The sequence below is a fragment of the Theobroma umbraticum genome, unplaced genomic scaffold, assembly GCF_002168275.2.
Source record: "Theobroma umbraticum cultivar Fairchild unplaced genomic scaffold, ASM216827v3 scaffold_50.0, whole genome shotgun sequence".
NCBI lineage: Eukaryota > Viridiplantae > Streptophyta > Magnoliopsida > Malvales > Malvaceae > Theobroma > Theobroma umbraticum.
In genome coordinates, this window is record NW_018397261.1 from 437901 (window position 1) to 455775 (window position 17875).

Here is a 17875-nt window from a genome sequence, read left to right on the forward strand (position 1 = left end):
TAACTCTATATCATAGAGTTATCAGTGATGCCTCTATTAATGACTTTGGTTGGTGGATTGATTCGTTTTCTTTTCACCCTCTGTGTCCTCATTTCATGTTAAATCCCACATTGATGTATAGTATTTAACAAGAAATCCTTAGGTGAGAAATTAATTGATGTGCTTTGAGCATTTGAACTAAGTTTTTGAGCTTTAAAAGTCATGTTTTAATATTTAAAGACAATTTAAAAAGTTTGAGATTGAAAAGAGTCTAATTAGACATGTTTTTAATGTTTATTTTTGCTTATTGGAGCTTATTTATCAATAGATATTCTTCATCTATTGATAAATACAATCCAGAAAGGTTTTTCCAAAGCTACCTTGAAGAACATCTATAGAGAGGTGACCAAATCTATCCATAGATAACCAGATCTATCAACAAATGTCTCCCATCTATCGATAGAAAACAACCAGAATGCTCTTAAAAATGCTTTGAAGCCCATTTATCGATACATAGTCCCGATCTGTCAATAGATGACGTCGTTTTTACAAATAAAAGGGGTAAAAGCATATTTTCACTTCTTAAACTATAAATACCTCGCTTTCACTTATGGTTGTCAACTCTCAGCCAATTTTTAAAGGTAATTTGTCCTTTCTAAGGCTCTCTCAACTTATTTTTCACTCAAACCACTATTTTTGAAAGATTTGAGCTTGGTTTTGAGTTTTAAAAACAAAAGTGATATTTTTCACTCTTAAAACCTTTAAACCTTGGGTTTTTAACTCTGAAAATATTCTGTATTGTTTTAGATTTATTGATTTCTACAAACTAAAGGATTTTATGGATTCTCTCATTATTTAGAGCTTACATAAGGTAAGGATGATGGATTTAGAAATTTTTTGCACTTGGGTATTTGTAAAATAGTGAGTTTAAGCTAGAAATTTAGTTGTAGATGAATCAACTAATTTTGAAAGGCTTAGTTAGAATATTACGTGATTTGTAGATTAAGGAATAATTATTATGATTATTGAATGTTTAGGAATGAACGAAACTCCACAGGGAATGTGGTAAACATGAAAGTTGTGGATCTACCTCATGGCTTTCCAATGGTCTAATAATCACGTCATTTTGACTTTTGTAGTGAGAGAAACACTCAAAATATCACAACATGTGCACCTAGAATGCACTTTCCTACTCCAATTAAAAGTCCTTCAAAGCACACTTACAAAAGCACAATTTAATCAACAGCAGTTTTTCTTAAGTAATTTAACATCTAACTTAGCCTAAAATAATCTAAATTCAATTGACCTAATATAATTAATTAAAATTAAATAAATAACTAAAAACATCTAAAATTTATGCTAAAACTCAAGAACCTAGCAACTTAACAGCTAAAATTAAGACCAAAAAACACTATATCATAGAGTTATCAAAGACATTTCTTTGAGTTTAAGAGCATAATCATTCACATCCAAAGCATGTTCAATCAATCTTAACATCTCAGTTTATCTTTCTCTTAAATTCAACTTCAAAACATCTTTGAGGATTTTCTTCATATTCAAAAGTATCTTTCATTCATTTTCAAAGCTCATTAAGTTCAATCAATTTTGTCAGTTCAAAAAAAAAATAAAGTTAACAAAGACAAATATATTTTCTTATCTAAATTAAGACAAACATGTTTTTCTTGTCTTAATTAAAACAAACATGTTTTCTTCTCTAATTGAGACAAGCATGTTAAGTTAGCAATTTTGTACATAAATTTAAGTATCAAAATAAAACTTCCATTCTACCTTAAATAAGTTGAATTCTACAAAGCTAAGTAGAAAATCTATTTGGATATAGATATTTCAAGCTCTAATAAACTCAAAATTATTTGTTATCTCATTAAGATAATTCAAGTTTATTAACAATGAAATCACACTACCATTGATTCATGGTTGCACTTTTGGATTAACTACAATTATAAGAAATGATCAAATATTTAATATTGGTTGTCCAATTGCAAACCTTATTTTGCAAACCCTCACAATCATCCAATGACAAAAGGTGAAATTACTATTTTAATGTGTATGTCAATTTTATCCCCTAGTCTCATATTTCATTCAATTGGTGATCCCATACTCTAGACCTAATCTTTTGAGTATCAAGATGTGATGAATAGCTAATTCATCTGTCCACTGGGCTCAAATTAATCACTAATTTTCTTGAATTCACTAAAAGTGATGTTAATGCTACAAACTGCACTTTTTGGATATATGTTCCTAAATGTTCAACTTAATTATAATCCTAAAATATGGAGTCTAGATCAACGCAATATAATGATTATACTCATGGTATATCAAAGATTATAAAGAGATAAAATGTAAGTTCTCTATCCATCAAGATTTCGGTTCTACCATAAATGAATACATAAGTGTGAGATCAAGATTGAAGTGATAGTTAAACTTAAACTTGATTCTCAATGATTCCAATTTAAATTATAGTGTTATTACTCAAAGTCAACTACTTTGATGATTTTAGGCTCATCATTCCCTTGTTAGTGAATTGCATTTCTTACGTTGAAAGTAATCTAGACATACAACCTTAATATAATTAAATAAATAGCTTTATTATATGGCTGTGAATAATTTTTAGATTAAATTAAAATACATGTCTCCTTTGTATAACTTTTCATACAAATGATACCTTTATAACTAGAAAATAAATACTTACTTAAAACAAACTCTTTATTTTATTATCAAAATGCACTTTCATTCCAAATAAAATAAATAGAATTAAACATGAGAATATACTTACTTTCCAAGGCACTACATTCTTAAATTCCAAACGAGGACTACATTGACGAAAAACCTATAGTATATGGACTCGATTGTACAAAATCTTAGAATACATGGACTAAATCAATCAGTTTTGAAATAGAGGGACTAAATTGATGGAAAAACCTATAGTATAGGGACTTATGGGGTACTTTGATCGATAAAGAATACATTATCCTAAGTGATTCTCAAGGAGATATCCCATTACTTCTTGGCATGTTTTAACTCATGCAAATCCTTAGCCAAGGTAGAATGAATATTTAGAAGAAGGGTTTTTTTTTTAATTTCATTAAGGAACTAAGTACAAGTTTCAAGAGTTAAAATGATAATGACAATAATTGAGTAGGCATTAAGTCATGCTGTATGTCTTATTGGGATATTAGATGATGAAGGATCAAATTATATCGATAGATTAGCACTAAAGGTTTGAGCCAAACCTCTTTGACTCCTTTGAACATTGATAGACAAATATAAATTAATTAATACTATCAAATTTAAGAAAGGTATTTTTTAATAAAAGTCATTCAGTATGATAAGAATTTTTATTTATAAGTTGGATTAATCTTATTAATATTTATAGTAAGAAACTTTTAAAATGTAAATTTAGATATATAATGAACAAATATGCTTGCTTAGTTTGGTCGTTTAAAAGTTTTACAAACATTGATGCTTTTTTATATATTGTAGATATTAGAATTATTTGAAGTTATTGGGTTTTATCATGAAAAGGTTTTTTAACGAGGCTTTTTCTACATAACGTTAGAGTTGGCAAGGGTTAGAGTTAAGCTATTTATGTCAAGTAAGAGTATGCCTCATCGTATCAATGTTTTTGGTGATTAATGAAGTTTTTCACCTGAATTATTATAAAAAAAACAAAAAAAATGAAATTAAAAATGATTTATATAATATATTAATAATTTGCTCTCTCAAAAAATATAAATGGTTTTTGATTTATTAATATTTACTTTTTATTTTTATTGCATTGACTATTATTAGGGATTCACCATGAATTATGGTTACGACATACGAGGTTAACAATATATAATATCTATTAAAGGTGAAATAGATTAATATGCTTGAGAATGGTATCCAATTAGCTTTATTGTGAATTTTTATTAGTTTATGAATTATTTTTTCTAATTTATTTTTATTATATATTTTATTAATTAGTAAGAATGAAAAATGATGGATAAATAGAAACGAAAAAATTTATGTATGATGTATAATTATAAAAAAATGAATCCCATTATAATAATTTAAAAGAATTTATTTTTTACCCTTTTTTAAATCACAATCAGGATATTGGAACAAATCAAAATTATGTAAAAGTTAAGAAAACAAGAGTTAAGAAAAGAGATTTTATATTTCTTATAATCTAATTTTTAAGTTACTTATTGATTAATATTTAATGCTATATTTATAATAATTAATTAAATTAATAGTTTATAAAAGATAAATATGAAAGAGAATGTATGTTTTTATTATCTCTTAAACTTAATAATAAAGTAATAATTTTTGTTATATTTATTAATTTTAATCAAATTAATATTTAAATAAAAAATAACATTATACTAAGTTTAAGTTTGAGCCACTTGAGTTTGATTGGTTTCGATTTTGGGTTGTTAACTTTTTCAAATCAAATCGGATTCAAACAAGTTTTGTTTGTGTTTGACATGATAACTGAAAAATAAATGAAAAGAAAGAAACTAATGATAAAATTATAAATAAAATAACTAATTTAATAAAAACCATAATTAACTATTTTATTCCATTTAAATATATGATTGGTTAAGATAATAGAAAATTATCCAAATAATTCTTTCGAATGGCAAAGAAGAAAAAACTCTTCCATTATATATATACTGATATTCTTACGAAATCATAGATCACTAGAAGCCTCAAGTTCTGAATATCCAAAAATGGAGAGAAAGCAAGGAGACCAAAATTTGACCTCTGAGGGGCAGTGGCATCCCTCCTTTCCCTCTCTACGTCTCATTTCTCTCTTCATTTTTGGATGTCTAGTCATTGTATTTAAACAAACCCTCTGCTGCTAATCTCAACCTTTTTAGCTTCAAATTGGCTTTAAGAAATAGTTTAGTGAAAAAGAACAACAGCCTACGTGCAATGGCACTGACTAAGCAAAAAATGGTTTAAAATTTCATCATGTAGGGTTCAAGAATCAAGATACCAGGAAATTGTGCAAAACTTTTTTTTGATATAAAAAAAGCAAGAATTATAGAGGTAATTACTATGAAAGTTGTCAAGACCATATTGCTATTGGGGCTTGTTCTTGTTGCAGTTAGTCCAATTGTGAAGGCCAACATTGGTGAATTTGATGAGGTGTGGCAAAAGCGAGCTGAAGAAGCAAAGAAGGCTGCCCTGCGAGCCTATGAGCCCAATCCTGAGAAAGTAACCGATCATCTCAACAAGGAAACTGGCAAGTAAGCTTTTTATTCTTCTTTTTTCCTTGTTTTCTAATATCATGCAGGTATATCTCTTCATTTTTTAACCCCCCCCCCCCCCAAAAAAAAAAAACTAGTGGTGGAATTAACGTGATTACTATCAGATGTCTAAGATTCAGATTGGTGTCTTCAGGCTTAGAACACACATTAATAAACAGTAAGACATATAATGCATGTTTCCAATTTCTTGCTGTTTATCTTTTTCTTATGCAGGGCCTTGAAAGGTTCCAATAGCACAAGGAGAAACCTAGGCAGATACCGTGGTCCGTGCCTAGCCACAAACCCTATTGACAGATGCTGGAGATGTGATCCCCACTGGGCTGAAAATCGCAAGAAGCTAGCTACCTGTGTCCTGGGATTCGGCCGCAGGACCACCGGGGGCAAGGATGGTAGATTCTATGTAGTCACGGATCCATCAGATAATGATATGATAAACCCTAAACCTGGAACCCTACGTCATGCTGTCATCCAGAAGGAACCTCTTTGGATCATATTTGCCCATGACATGGTGATTAGACTAAATGAAGAGCTGATTATGACTAGTAACAAGACCATTGACGGCCGCGGGGCTAATGTGCATTTCTTCCGTGGTGCTCAAATCACTCTGCAGTACATCCAAAATGTCATCATCCATGGCATACACATTCGTCTGTCGGTGGAAGCCAATGGCGGCATGATACGAGACTCGGTGGATCATTTTGGTTTTCGTACCAAGAGCGACGGTGATGGGATCTCAATTTTTGGATCCCACAATATTTGGATTGATCACGTCTCTATGTCTACATGCTCTGATGGATTAATTGATGTTATTCAGGCATCCACGGCCATAACCATCTCCAATTGCCACTTCACTCATCATAACGAAGTAATGCTACTCTCAAGGCTTACAATGATATCCTTTTTTGTGAATGTTTAACATGAGTCTGAAATTGGTACTCAAGTGCATGCATGCTTGGCTTGCAAACGTACAGGTGTTGCTGTTTGGAGCAAGTGATAGCTTCTCAGATGATAAAATCATGCAAGTGACGGTTGCTTTCAACCATTTTGGCCGAGGATTGGTGCAAAGGATGCCAAGGTGCCGATGGGGATTCATCCATGTCGTCAACAACGATTACACCCACTGGCTTATGTATGCCATTGGCGGTAGCAAGCAACCTACCATCCTTAGCCAGGGCAACAGATTCATTGCTCCCCCCAACATCGCCTGCAAGGAGGTACACTGCCTAACATGTATTATCAAATCCATCAAAAGCAAGGCTTTCTTGTTTTACAATCAAAATGGTCTCACAAAGAAACAATGTTTGACATGCAAATGTAAAGGAAAGAAATCTTTTTGCATGCCTGTCATAAGAAAGCGTTTGCTTCTGTACAAATTTATGATCTTGTGTCGATATGGTGCAGGTTACCAAGAGGGAGTATGCGCCAGAGAGTGAATGGAAGTCATGGAACTGGAGGTCTGAGAATGATCTTATGATGAATGGGGCATTCTTCGTTCAATCTGGGAGCCCAATCAGCAGGGGCAACAGGCAAGATGTGATCAAGGCAAAGCCTGGGACATTTGTAACCAGGCTCACACGCTTTTCAGGCGCTCTCGACTGCTTCAAAAACAAGCCATGTTAATCGGCGTTGTACACCATAAACTGAACCAACCACAAGCTGCAGCTAGTAAATGACGGAGAGGAATAATATGGCCTCACCAATCTAGTTTTCTACTTTAGGGCTATTTCCATGGCACAAGACCCTTGATGGAATTGCATATACTCTGTATATATATAGTAATTTTTTACCAATTGGTACGTTAAATTCTTCCCCTTAGTGGAATTTGCTTCACTCTGTAACATATTCTCTTCTTTTTTTTTTTGGCATTTCATTCAACAAGAACTAGTGAAATATATAATTAACATCAGCAGGTCATATAGCAGCTGTTTGGAGAAGAGGGTTGGTACCAATCAGCAAATGTCCTAATTCCTAAACAAAATGAGCTTTACCTGCCAACTAAGCAAATTGAGGAAGTGAGAAGAATCAAAGCTGCTCCTTTCATTTTCATCCCAAGCTCCTAAACCCGAAGCCAGTTAAAAACGAAGACGTTGGCAGTGTGGTTCATTATCCAAATGATAAAGAAATTTCTCTAGTAAACATGCTCTGCTTGTTTAAACTTGAAATAGAGTCAATTTATGAGATAATTCAAGTCAAAGCAGAAGGAAAGGAAGATGCCAAACAACAACATCCAGAGAGAATTTTCCATAAGGACCTCCAGAAAATACTGAAGGAATAACTCACTCAGGGTAGATAAAAAGTATCATCCTGGTTATCAGTCCTTATATCCAGGAAGAACATGACATCATGGTCATATTCTAGAATACCAAAAAGGACATTTACATGCGGAGAAATAACCAAGAAGACTAGCAATCTGTAGAAGGAATGATTACATTTAATCACGTTATGCTAACAAATAAAATTTCAAAAATTTCAAGTAAAGTAGATTCATGAATGTTACTGATACATCTACAATGACAAAACCGAATAGCCTGCATCACGCTTTCCTATGTATAAATCAACTATAGGAAACAAATTAGAAGTCTCGGTTGAAACAATTTGCCAATATTTGTTGTTGGTTGTGCTGCCACTCAATCTTGAATTGAAGCAACGCAAACCAGAAATGTTTCCACGAAATAATAGGCACCAAATGAACCACTTCAATGTTTCTTACCTTCCATAGCAGGATTGAATTTCTTCTGCCCATTATTTTGTAAAAGCAAATAAGCTCCAGAAATAATGTACTTCACCCCAGTCTTCAGAGCATGAACTGTAGTATTATCATGTCATCAATCTTGCAGGTAAACTTCTTATGAAAACCTATAGTCCTAGCGTACTTGTTATGCAAGAAATCATGCCAAGAAAAAACAAGAGAGAAAGCAAGAAAGAAACAAATCCACAGATGTGTTGAACCATATACTTTTACCAAAATCACTAACCTTGTTAATTGATAGTCTCCAAATTCTCAAATATTCATCGCCAAGGAACCTTGACTTGAAGCAACTTGGTGAACTGCAGAAGAGGAAGCTTTTAAGACCAATTCCCACAATGACCTAGAATGAAGAGTAAGGGGAGAGGTGTGGAAAGACACACCCCTTTCCGCAACATTTACACTATGGAAAGAGGTTGAGTTTGCATATATTATAAATTTATAATACAAACATAAGCTTCAAAAGGCAGAACGGATATAGGGGTATGCTATGCACATCCATGTGGAAGCACCTATATAACTGCATCTGAATGCAAAAACTATTACTCTCACCTGAGATGTCTTGAGTTCTAGTTCATCCCATTCTAAAGAGGGATTGCTTCCTTCTACTATCCCTGTTCCAGCGTATATCAATGCACCAAGATCCTAAGAACTTAAACTGGTCAGAATTATTTTGGTAATAGTAATTTTATGTTAACAACATATATAAGAGCTCTTTGAATACAATTTAAATTGCATTAGTGGCTCACTCAAAAAGTAAACACATAGGCTGATGATCTTGCTTGTGATCACCAAGAAGAAAAATTTTAATATAAAATATTATGAAGCTTTAATGATGCTTTCGCGCTCACCTTTTCCACTAGTGCTGACCTTATACCAACAGCAAATTCACTTTCACCTCCACCAAACCAACCAACTGGTCCAGCAAACATTCCTCGGTCAAACATTTCTGAAGAACAAAGTTGAGGCATCAAAGTTTAACAAAATAGTAGCAGACAAACATTAGTTTAAAGAGAACATTAATTGGTAGCCTATTTGCCTGCTCAAATATGGAAATAGTTGCATTTCCTTTCAATATTGATGCCCAATTGTTGAAATACATAGTTTCTTCAATATCAGTATGGCAAAGTGGGAGAACAAAACATTTTATCAGAAAATAAATTCACAAATCTAAAGGGAGCAATGGGCACTAATCTTGGTGTTACAATTGAAATCAGAACAACAACAAATCATGCTTCTAGAATGTTCATAGTATGAACCTCCAAGAAAGAACCATTGCACCAATTTTTAAAAATCTATGCCAAGAGCAGACTATCAAAAACCACCATTCCAATAATAACACACTTTTAGAAGTTGATCATGTAGATTCCCTCTAAGACAGTAATATTTTCTGATAGCATACCTCCAAAAGAAACTAGCTAACAAGTGTAAGAGCTGAGAACCAAAGTAGCAAGGCATAGTCAACTGAGAATCACTACTGTTTTTGTTCTTATTCTTTTAGTTCCATATCTAGAAGAAGCCACATCCTCAAGAAACCATCTTTTGTTTTTCCTAACTCAAGAGAAGAATTCAGGCTCTTTATGAGCACATAATCATGGCAGTTAATCTCTGAGAACTTTAGTCATTTATTAGAAGGTTTATTTTCCTACAAATTCAACCATGCAATTAGAGAAAATCATAGAACATAAAAGAAGGCTTTGAGGGAAAGCAGGGCACACCATGTTTTCTCTTCTGTTAAAAACTAATCCAAATATTTCCATATTTCCTATAATCAATCTAAGCTTTTAAGACAGATTATTTTCTCTAGAGTTTTAAACATCTAAGGTTTTGAGACGGATTCTTTTGTCTAGAGCTCTAAACAATAAAATAAATGAAGCACAAGCTGTTAAACAGAGTCTAAGTTATCTTGTCAGAAAAGAAAAGGGGAAAAAAGACAATTTCTCAGGAAGAACAAATAAAGACATATTATAATATATATAATATTACCAGTTTCTGAAATGAAAAGACGTGCAGTTTCTGTTGGAAATCCACAAACTGCTGGGGTTGGGTGGAGAGAAGACAATATTTCAAACTGCACAGAAACATTAAAAACAGAAACGATATCTCATAATCAGAATTAGAGACAATCTACCATCCAGATCCCTGATAAATTAAAAGTCTATATCTGGAAACTACTACATTCTAGAATCAAGGAAATTTTGAGCATGGAACTACAAAGAACAGTTTATGAAACAGATAGACTAGAGTATGGAACTAAAATATATCTTATAAGTACTCTGAAGGAATTTTCATTATTTGCCATATGAATATTATAATATTTACCTCATCATCTTCCCTTTTCAGGTTACCAGCCAATTGGGCAAATAAATGTTGAATTCTTCGAAGCTTTCGTACTGTTTTCTTTGGCTCGACAACAACTCTGTCACATACAGACTGCAAAGCAGAAAACAGTAAAACAATAATTTTTTATCCCTCTCTTTATTCTTTATTATTAAGGGTAAAATAATATCTAAAATGATGCTTTTCATTCTGACTCTTTGAGGCTTGATGTTCTATATATTTTATCAACATATTTAATAAAATATAACAGAAAATCTTTTGATTTAAAGTTTTAAGGATATGTAATATTTTATCAACAATGGTTCCAGATAAGCCGAGATATGGCATGACAATTTCACATCGCCACTATGTCAGTAAAAATCATGGTTTAAAGAAAAGGGTAGCTTCTCATAATGGCATCACCACTGCCATGCCCTTATCATGAGACCACTCAAACAGTGGTAATGTTTCCATCTTTGACATTAGGTGACATGTTTAAATGCAGCAGACATGATATGTGACAGAATTGGCAAGTGAATCAACCAGAATGATCCTAAAAAGGAATTTTAGCTACAAACAAATCTTAACTGTTAGGAAGAAATATATTTCTCTGCCTAGAAAAACAATGCATTTGACAATTTGAGATTATAGAAGAAAACTTGCCTCTAATTTGTTTTGTATGCTTTCTCGTACTATAGTAAACTCCAGATGGTCCTTGGGACTAAATGACATGCACCAAGACAAGATATTAGTTTGGTGGTGTCACAAACAAAGTGATAAAAAGAAAATTATATGAGTAATGTAAAAAGGCATTCAACAAATGAAAGTTTGGTAAATAATTTAGAGTAATGAAAAGAACCTGGAAAGTAGGTCATGCTCTATTTGAAGATCAAGAGCTCTGGATCCACCTCTAGCACGGGTCCCAGCCAGAGCCTCACTACTAATGCTTAGCCATTTTCTGTGAAATAGTTGCTCTGGCTATTCACAAAAGTTTGTATAAGTCAAAGCAAGAAGAAACCTCATAAAAGTTGCATCTTAAGAAACTTTTGATGCTCAAAGCAATTCAAAGCAGCCTAAGTTCACCTAGGGGAGAGATAGGTTACAAATTTCCAGTTTGCTGCATCATTGCTTCATGTACAATAATACCTCACACCAAAAAACCTCTTATCAAATCAGAGAAGGAAAGGAAGAAAAATTCTGAGCAGCCATGGCATCAGGTCCAGGAAGTTCAACAACAGCGTTTATTAGTGTCAGACAACAACAGTGAATATGAGGACAGTGTTAATTATGGTCAATTATCAGTTTGCAAAGGGCATAAACTATTTGGAATCAATAAAAGGAGGTCCAATTCGATGAAAAATCCGAGAAGAGTATGTGTGTTGTAAATAAAAATTAAACATGGAATCTATTATCAACAGCAGTGGAGTAGAAAGTGGAAAGGAGTGTTAAACACTTCACAAACTTTACTTTCCTTTTACCTATCCTTAAACTTCAGTCATGTTAATCTCAAAAGCATACCCATCAAATACTATGCAAAATTCATCTTAGCAGGAAAGATATTGGACAAACATTTTGTTAAAGGTAAGAAGAAAATATGATCATAAAAAGTACAGAAAAAAGCTGCGGAGTAGAGAAGAGTTCTGTATTGCACGATGAGATCTGCTGTCACACTTACCGTGTTTCCTATAAATGCTGGCGCATTAGGTGGCTGAAGACAAAACTGATAAGCATTTTCTCCTTCAACCTGCAGAACTATGGCTGAATAACAATTATCTTAACTTGATGTTACAATTTAGAGGAGTGAGAAAAGAAAAGAATACCTGCAGACAAGCTAACCATGTTATAGGATCAATATCAGTAGCAGTTAAAACTCTGCTGCTACGTGCAAGCACAACCTAAAATTTCAAATTAAAATGATTAGTCAAAAGCCACAGGTAAGTAGTTTGGTAATGATGGGTGGTGAGGCTACATAAACAGTAACCACTCAAGGAACAATACCTTAATGAGTGGTGAGCTGCTTTTGTTTATCATCTGCAAAGCTCTCTTAACAGCAAGATCCCAATGCATCTTATTGGGAACGTGATTATTACTTAGGATGAATTCTCCAGAAGCTTCTTTCCTCAACTTTACAACAATTGAAGCGACCTTCATTATTGAAATCTAATTAATAGGAAATACAAGATAAACCTCTCTCAAAGCAATTATATACATATATATATATATATATATGCTAAGCAAAATCTGTTAAAAGGTTTGTGCACCTGGTGCATTGTAGCTTCAAGTGAATCAATTGCTTCATCCCATGTCCATGAAAGGGCATTATCCCATGCAACAGTTACAGCAAGAATCGAACTTCCTTCAAGCTCATCAAACTCAACCTGTCATTTGGTATCTAGCAGCAGGTTGTTTAAATACTAACGAGAAAAGCTGAATCATTCCCTACAACTACTTCATGAAATAAAACAAGCTCTCTACCTGAGGGACCGTAAAGTAAAATGAACCAAATGCCTCCCATTCACGTGATATGTTGGCCCTTGCATCAAAACGAATTGCCCCATATGCACGAATCAAAGGGCATTTTAAAGAGAGGAACCTTCAATTCAACAAGATAGAGAATTTATAATTCCAACATATAAAAATAAATCCGAAGAGCATCAAAATTAATATCTAAATTATAATAAAATTGTTAATCTTTTATTTGATATCTGAAGAAAAAATATTCATAATTAAGTACCAGAAATTTCATTCTGATAAGCCGATTGCATAGGAATTAATCAAATAAGTGACGTGCTCAAAAACACTTAATGAGGATGTACACGTGTTTATAAATGTAATGTAATTTTTTCTTTTCTCGTTTTAAATATTTTCTATCTTTAATTTTTGACTTAAACAAATTCAAAAAATAATAAAATTAAAAAGAAACATAGAACACCTAGAAAAATATTCAAAAATTCGAATAAAAAAAAGAGTAGAGGAAAACAGGGAGAGAGAGGGAAGGAGAGCAAGGGAGGGGAAAGGCCGGGTCGAAGGCGATCGGGCCGGCTGTCCTTTGCTGTTCCCCCTCCTTTCCCTTTCTTTCTTTTCTCTCCTCCAGATTTTTTTTTTATTTTTTAATTTCTAAATTAAAATTTTAGAATAAAATTTTAAAATAACATGATAAAATATTATTGTTTCACCTAATGATTTGTCTAAATTTTAGAAAAGAAAAAATAATATATTATTGTTTGTATTTAGACAAGCCAGACGTTTCACCTAATGATTAGTCGAAAGTGCAAATGACGGACGGGAACTTAATTAATTCGAGTACTTAGTTGCGACTCAAATCGGCAATTTCCTAATAAGTTAAATAAATATAATTTAAATTTAAAATAATTTACCTGGTAATGGACCTCCAATCATCATAAGAAAAGGGGTGAAGTTGTCGAAAGAAGACGGCGGAGCCAACACCAGCGACGCCAAGCAGATTCTGGCCGAAGGAGATGTGGCCATTTCCATTGGCCATGTCTACCAAGAGATTGGCACCGTTGGCTCTACTTCTTCTACCAGAGAAGAAACAACGAGGAAGAATCTGGCTTTGAGCATGGAGCCACTCGATTGCTTCAATTCGCTGCTGGATTGGTACCTTCGAACAACACACACATAATCAATTTTAGCTCTCGTTTTCTGTTCAAAAGTTAGTTGGGTTTTTTAGCTATTATTTGCCCGGGAAGGGATATTTACTATTACTAAAAAACTCTTGAGATTTTATACTATACTCTTGTCACTGAACTTTTCCGCGTTGATATTTTAGGCCCAATCATTTTTCGATTTACTTCCATCTTATAAATATCTTAAACATAATATTTCAAAAAATTTCTTAAACTATTTAAAAGAATTTATTTATAAAAACTTAATTTGATCAAATTTTTATATTTTTATTTTTAATTAAAAATATTTAAGGTTAATTATTATTAATTAAAATATTATTTATTATTTTTATATTATATTATGTTGTCGTAATATATTAATATGTGATAACATATGATGATATGATATGTTAATGTCGTATAATGATATAATCACATTTCATTTAAACGTTATATTAGTATAAAAATAATAAGTAATATTTTAATTAATTATAATTAATTAATTGTAAATCATAAAAATATATTTAATTTAAAATAAAAATAAAAAATTTCGATTAAATATAATTAAAAAATAAAAACTTATTTAAATATTTTTAAATAATTTAAAATTTCTTTAAAACATCACGCTAACATCATCCGTAAATCACTTGACTTGAATTTGAAAATTTTATACTAGAAAAACTCAATATCAAATCACTAGACAGAGAATTCATGAATTAAAAATGCAAATATAAAGCGAGAAAACTATATTCTTTAAAATTAAAAAAATCAGACTCATATATATTATTTTATTGAAATGATTTCTTTTGGACCTTGATTTTTGGCCTATATGTTAATGTTATTTGCCGTGGTGACCTTAAATTTTTTATACTTAACATTCAGACAAAATACTAGTCCTAATTACTAACAATTACTGAAATTTTGGTTTTGAATCACAGGCAATGCCCACATCTCTTGTTACTTTGCTCGTTTTAACAAAAAAAAAAAACCAAAAAAATTGGGAATTGCAGTGAGTGCAGGATAAGGAATAAGGAAGAATATGTTACAACCACACCCTGCGATACCAACCACGTGGCAACAACCCATTTCCCTATCATTGGATCATTACAGATAAGAAAAATCTTTTTGACACCATCGCGGATAGACTTTGTTGAAGACAGACACAGGACAGTGTTGTTGAACATTAACGTAACTCATGGCCAAGGAACTAACCTGGAGCCGAATTATGCCAGAGCTGAAGGGAGGTGGGCTGTATTTCAAATCTCTAATGGCAAGATTCAGCCTCTCCATGGCCAATGCAGGAGATGGAACTGCTGCTAGTGTACGTGTTTCAATGGTGCCTACAGGGAGTTTGGGGTCACCTTGGCACCCATTCATGGATAGTGTACAAACCTGAAATTTCTGTTTGCATTTCCGAAAAAGGTTAAAAAAAAATACCATGTCAAATATCAGCAGCTGGAAAAAGGAAAATCAACAGAACAGTGCAATAAGCATGAAGGATGGTGGAAAGCAAAAGAAAAATGAAAAAGGTTTTTACGTTGTTAAAAACTTGGATGGACTGCCTGCAAGAAGTATGATGGGAGTAAGAGAGAGTGCATTTGGTCGGTTCTGAGTCCACGAAACGTGCAAGGTAGTGCCTTCCTGCAGTAGTAGCAGCCATGTCTGCTGGAGGATGAGAGGGAAGGAGGGAAGGAGAAAGGAGAAAGAAGAAGGCGAAAGCTCTTAGTGCGACAAATAGGATTAGGTGCCTCAAAGGATTATTGTAAGGATATTCTATCATCTTTAACTTTTAATTATAATTATATATAAATTTATTAATTTGTAAAATAAATATTCTATCTCAAACAATCAAATGACGTTAATATTTAATTTTTTTATTTTTTTTATAAGTCAGTTGACAATATTTTTTACCTAACCGATTAACTTATCTGATTAAATTTCTTAAAAAGTATTAAATTCAATGCTCTCATGAATATCAAGATCGATACTCCCTAAGGGAGGGCCAGCACCAAAATGGTGCCTGCCAAAAGCATCACATTAGATGCTTTCAAAAAGCACCACGATCTAAAGATCTCGATCTGACTAAATTTGACACTTTTCAATTAAAGCCGATTACTATAAAGTGATCAGAGGTCAAAAATAAGAAATTTTTTTTGTAAACAAAATTATATGTTGATAATTTGTAAAATTAATAAAGAAAAATTATCCTTTCAATATTGCCACGTCATCAAATTACCAAAATATTAACGATTGCTTAATGATTGGGCCAATGTGTTGAGTGAAAGAGTTTTTTTTAAATGGAATATCGATTTTGAAATTAGATGCATACATTAAAATTTCAATTAAAAGTTAAAGGTTTTAGGTAGTTTACCTTTATTATAAATATTGAGAGAGAAAGCAAGCTAGAGCTGATAAGGTTTTAAATTTGAGGAAGCAATGGCTAAGAATATTATAAGAGGAAAGTTTTTGGACATTTTTATGATGCCGCTGCCAACGTAAGACTTGATAAACTTGTTTTTATTATTTATAATCTTCTCCAAACTCCATTATCGGGATCAATTATTGTAAGGATATTCTATCATCTTTAACTTTTAATTATAATTATACATAAATTTATTAATTTGTAAAATAAATATTTTATCTCAAACAATTAAATGACTTTAATATTTAATTTTTTATTTTTTTATAAGTCAGCTGACGATATTTCTTACTTGACCGATCAACCTATCTAATTAAATTTCTCAAAAAGTATTTGATCCGATGCTTTAATGGCCATCAAGATCAATGCTCCTTAGGAGAGGGTTAGCACCAAAATGGTGCTTGTCAAAAGCATCACATTAGATGATTTCAGAGAGCACCACGATCTAAGGATCTCAATCTAATCAAACCTAACAGTTTTCAACCAAATTCGATTACTCTAAGGTGATTAGAAGTCAAAAATAAGAAATTTTTTTTGTAAATAAAATTATATATTGGTAATTTTTAAAATTAATAAAGAGAAATTATTCTTTCAATATTGTCGTGTTATCAAATTAACAAAATATTAATGATTGATTAATGATTGGATCAATGTGTCGAGGAAAAGATTTTTTTTGAAACGAAATATCAATTTCGAAAATTGATATGCATCCGTTAAAATTTCGACTAAAAGTTAAGGGTTTTAGATATTTTACCTTTATTATAAATATTGAGAGAGAGAGAGAGAGCAAGCTTAAGCTAATAAGGTTTTAAATTTGAGGAACCAATGGCTAAGAATATAATAAGAAGAAAGTTTTTGGACATCTTTATGATGCCGCTGCCAACGTAAGACTTGATAAACTTGTTTTTATTTTATAACCTTCACCAAACTCCATTATTGGGATCGATTACGTTTTCACTTCCTAATCCTACATACCTGGCCTCATCATTTATACTAGTTTGGATACAAACTTGACTTTGACAAAAAAAAAAACCCTGTTAATCTAGTTTGGAACTTTGCACCACCCTTAACCATGTAGTGTAAGAAAGAGATTGTAGCAGACAGGAGAGAGAGGAAGCCTGACGTAGGAGCGTATGGGATTGTATTTCATTTAATTTAGTTTTTTCTAATTTTAGTTGATTTAGGATTTATTTTCTTTATTCTATTTAGATTATGATTCTTTTCTTATTTTTATTAGGAATTTAAGTTGTCATGTTCTATTAGGAATAGAACACCTATTTTATTCAAATCTCTTGTTAATTATTTTAATTGTATTAGATAACTAGAAGTAGAGTTTTATTAGGATGTGGGCCTATAATACTATAAATAGGACCCTTAAGCTTAGTTATGGATCATCCAAGTTGTGAGTTAATAAAAAATATTTTCTTAAACAAGAGTGCTTATTTCTCTAAGCTCTTTTTCAAGAGTAAGAGGCTTTCGTATCTTTGGCCTAGCCAACCAAAGTGGGATT

General features: G+C 32.1%; 2 protein-coding genes across 2 annotated transcripts; one reads left to right on the forward strand and one right to left on the reverse strand.

Annotated features, from left to right (window-relative positions):
* The first annotated feature begins 4885 nt into the window (after window positions 1–4885).
* On the forward strand, window positions 4886–7105 carry LOC110417498 (putative pectate lyase P59). Its single transcript, XM_021429858.2, has 4 exons — window positions 4886–5234; window positions 5469–6120; window positions 6227–6469; window positions 6657–7105. The coding sequence occupies exons 1-4, from the start codon at window positions 5044–5046 to the stop codon at window positions 6873–6875; spliced, it is 1305 nt and encodes a 434-aa protein (XP_021285533.1). The 5' UTR covers window positions 4886–5043; the 3' UTR covers window positions 6876–7105.
* A 361-nt stretch (window positions 7106–7466) lies between these two features.
* LOC110417497 (isochorismate synthase 2, chloroplastic-like) lies at window positions 7467–15685 on the reverse strand. The gene is made up of 16 exons (XM_021429857.1): window positions 15484–15685; window positions 15159–15347; window positions 13698–13942; window positions 12796–12913; window positions 12582–12698; window positions 12319–12465; window positions 12141–12215; window positions 11996–12064; window positions 11180–11298; window positions 10984–11041; window positions 10324–10434; window positions 9988–10072; window positions 8853–8950; window positions 8554–8646; window positions 8231–8303; window positions 7467–8061 (listed from the first exon to the last, which is right to left on the reverse strand). Exons 1-15 carry the CDS (start codon window positions 15604–15606, stop codon window positions 8265–8267), a joined length of 1686 nt encoding a protein of 561 aa, XP_021285532.1. The 5' UTR covers window positions 15607–15685; the 3' UTR covers window positions 7467–8061; window positions 8231–8264.
* Window positions 15686–17875: the final 2190 nt, after the last annotated feature.

Coding starts and splice junctions, on each gene's coding strand:
- LOC110417497 (XM_021429857.1), bottom strand. CDS start 15,606: ATGGCTGCTACTACTGCAGGAAGGCACTACCTTGCACGTTTCGTGGAC. Junction 13,943..15,158: donor CTGGCATAATTCGGCTCCAG/GTTAGTTCCTTG, acceptor TGTTGTTCGAAG/GTACCAATCCAGCAGCGAAT. Junction 8,647..8,852: donor GGTCAGCACTAGTGGAAAAG/GTGAGCGCGAAA, acceptor TTAAGTTCTTAG/GATCTTGGTGCATTGATATA.
- LOC110417498 (XM_021429858.2), top strand. CDS start 5,044: ATGAAAGTTGTCAAGACCATATTGCTATTGGGGCTTGTTCTTGTTGCA. Junction 6,121..6,226: donor ACTTCACTCATCATAACGAA/GTAATGCTACTC, acceptor GCAAACGTACAG/GTGTTGCTGTTTGGAGCAAG. Junction 6,470..6,656: donor CCAACATCGCCTGCAAGGAG/GTACACTGCCTA, acceptor GATATGGTGCAG/GTTACCAAGAGGGAGTATGC.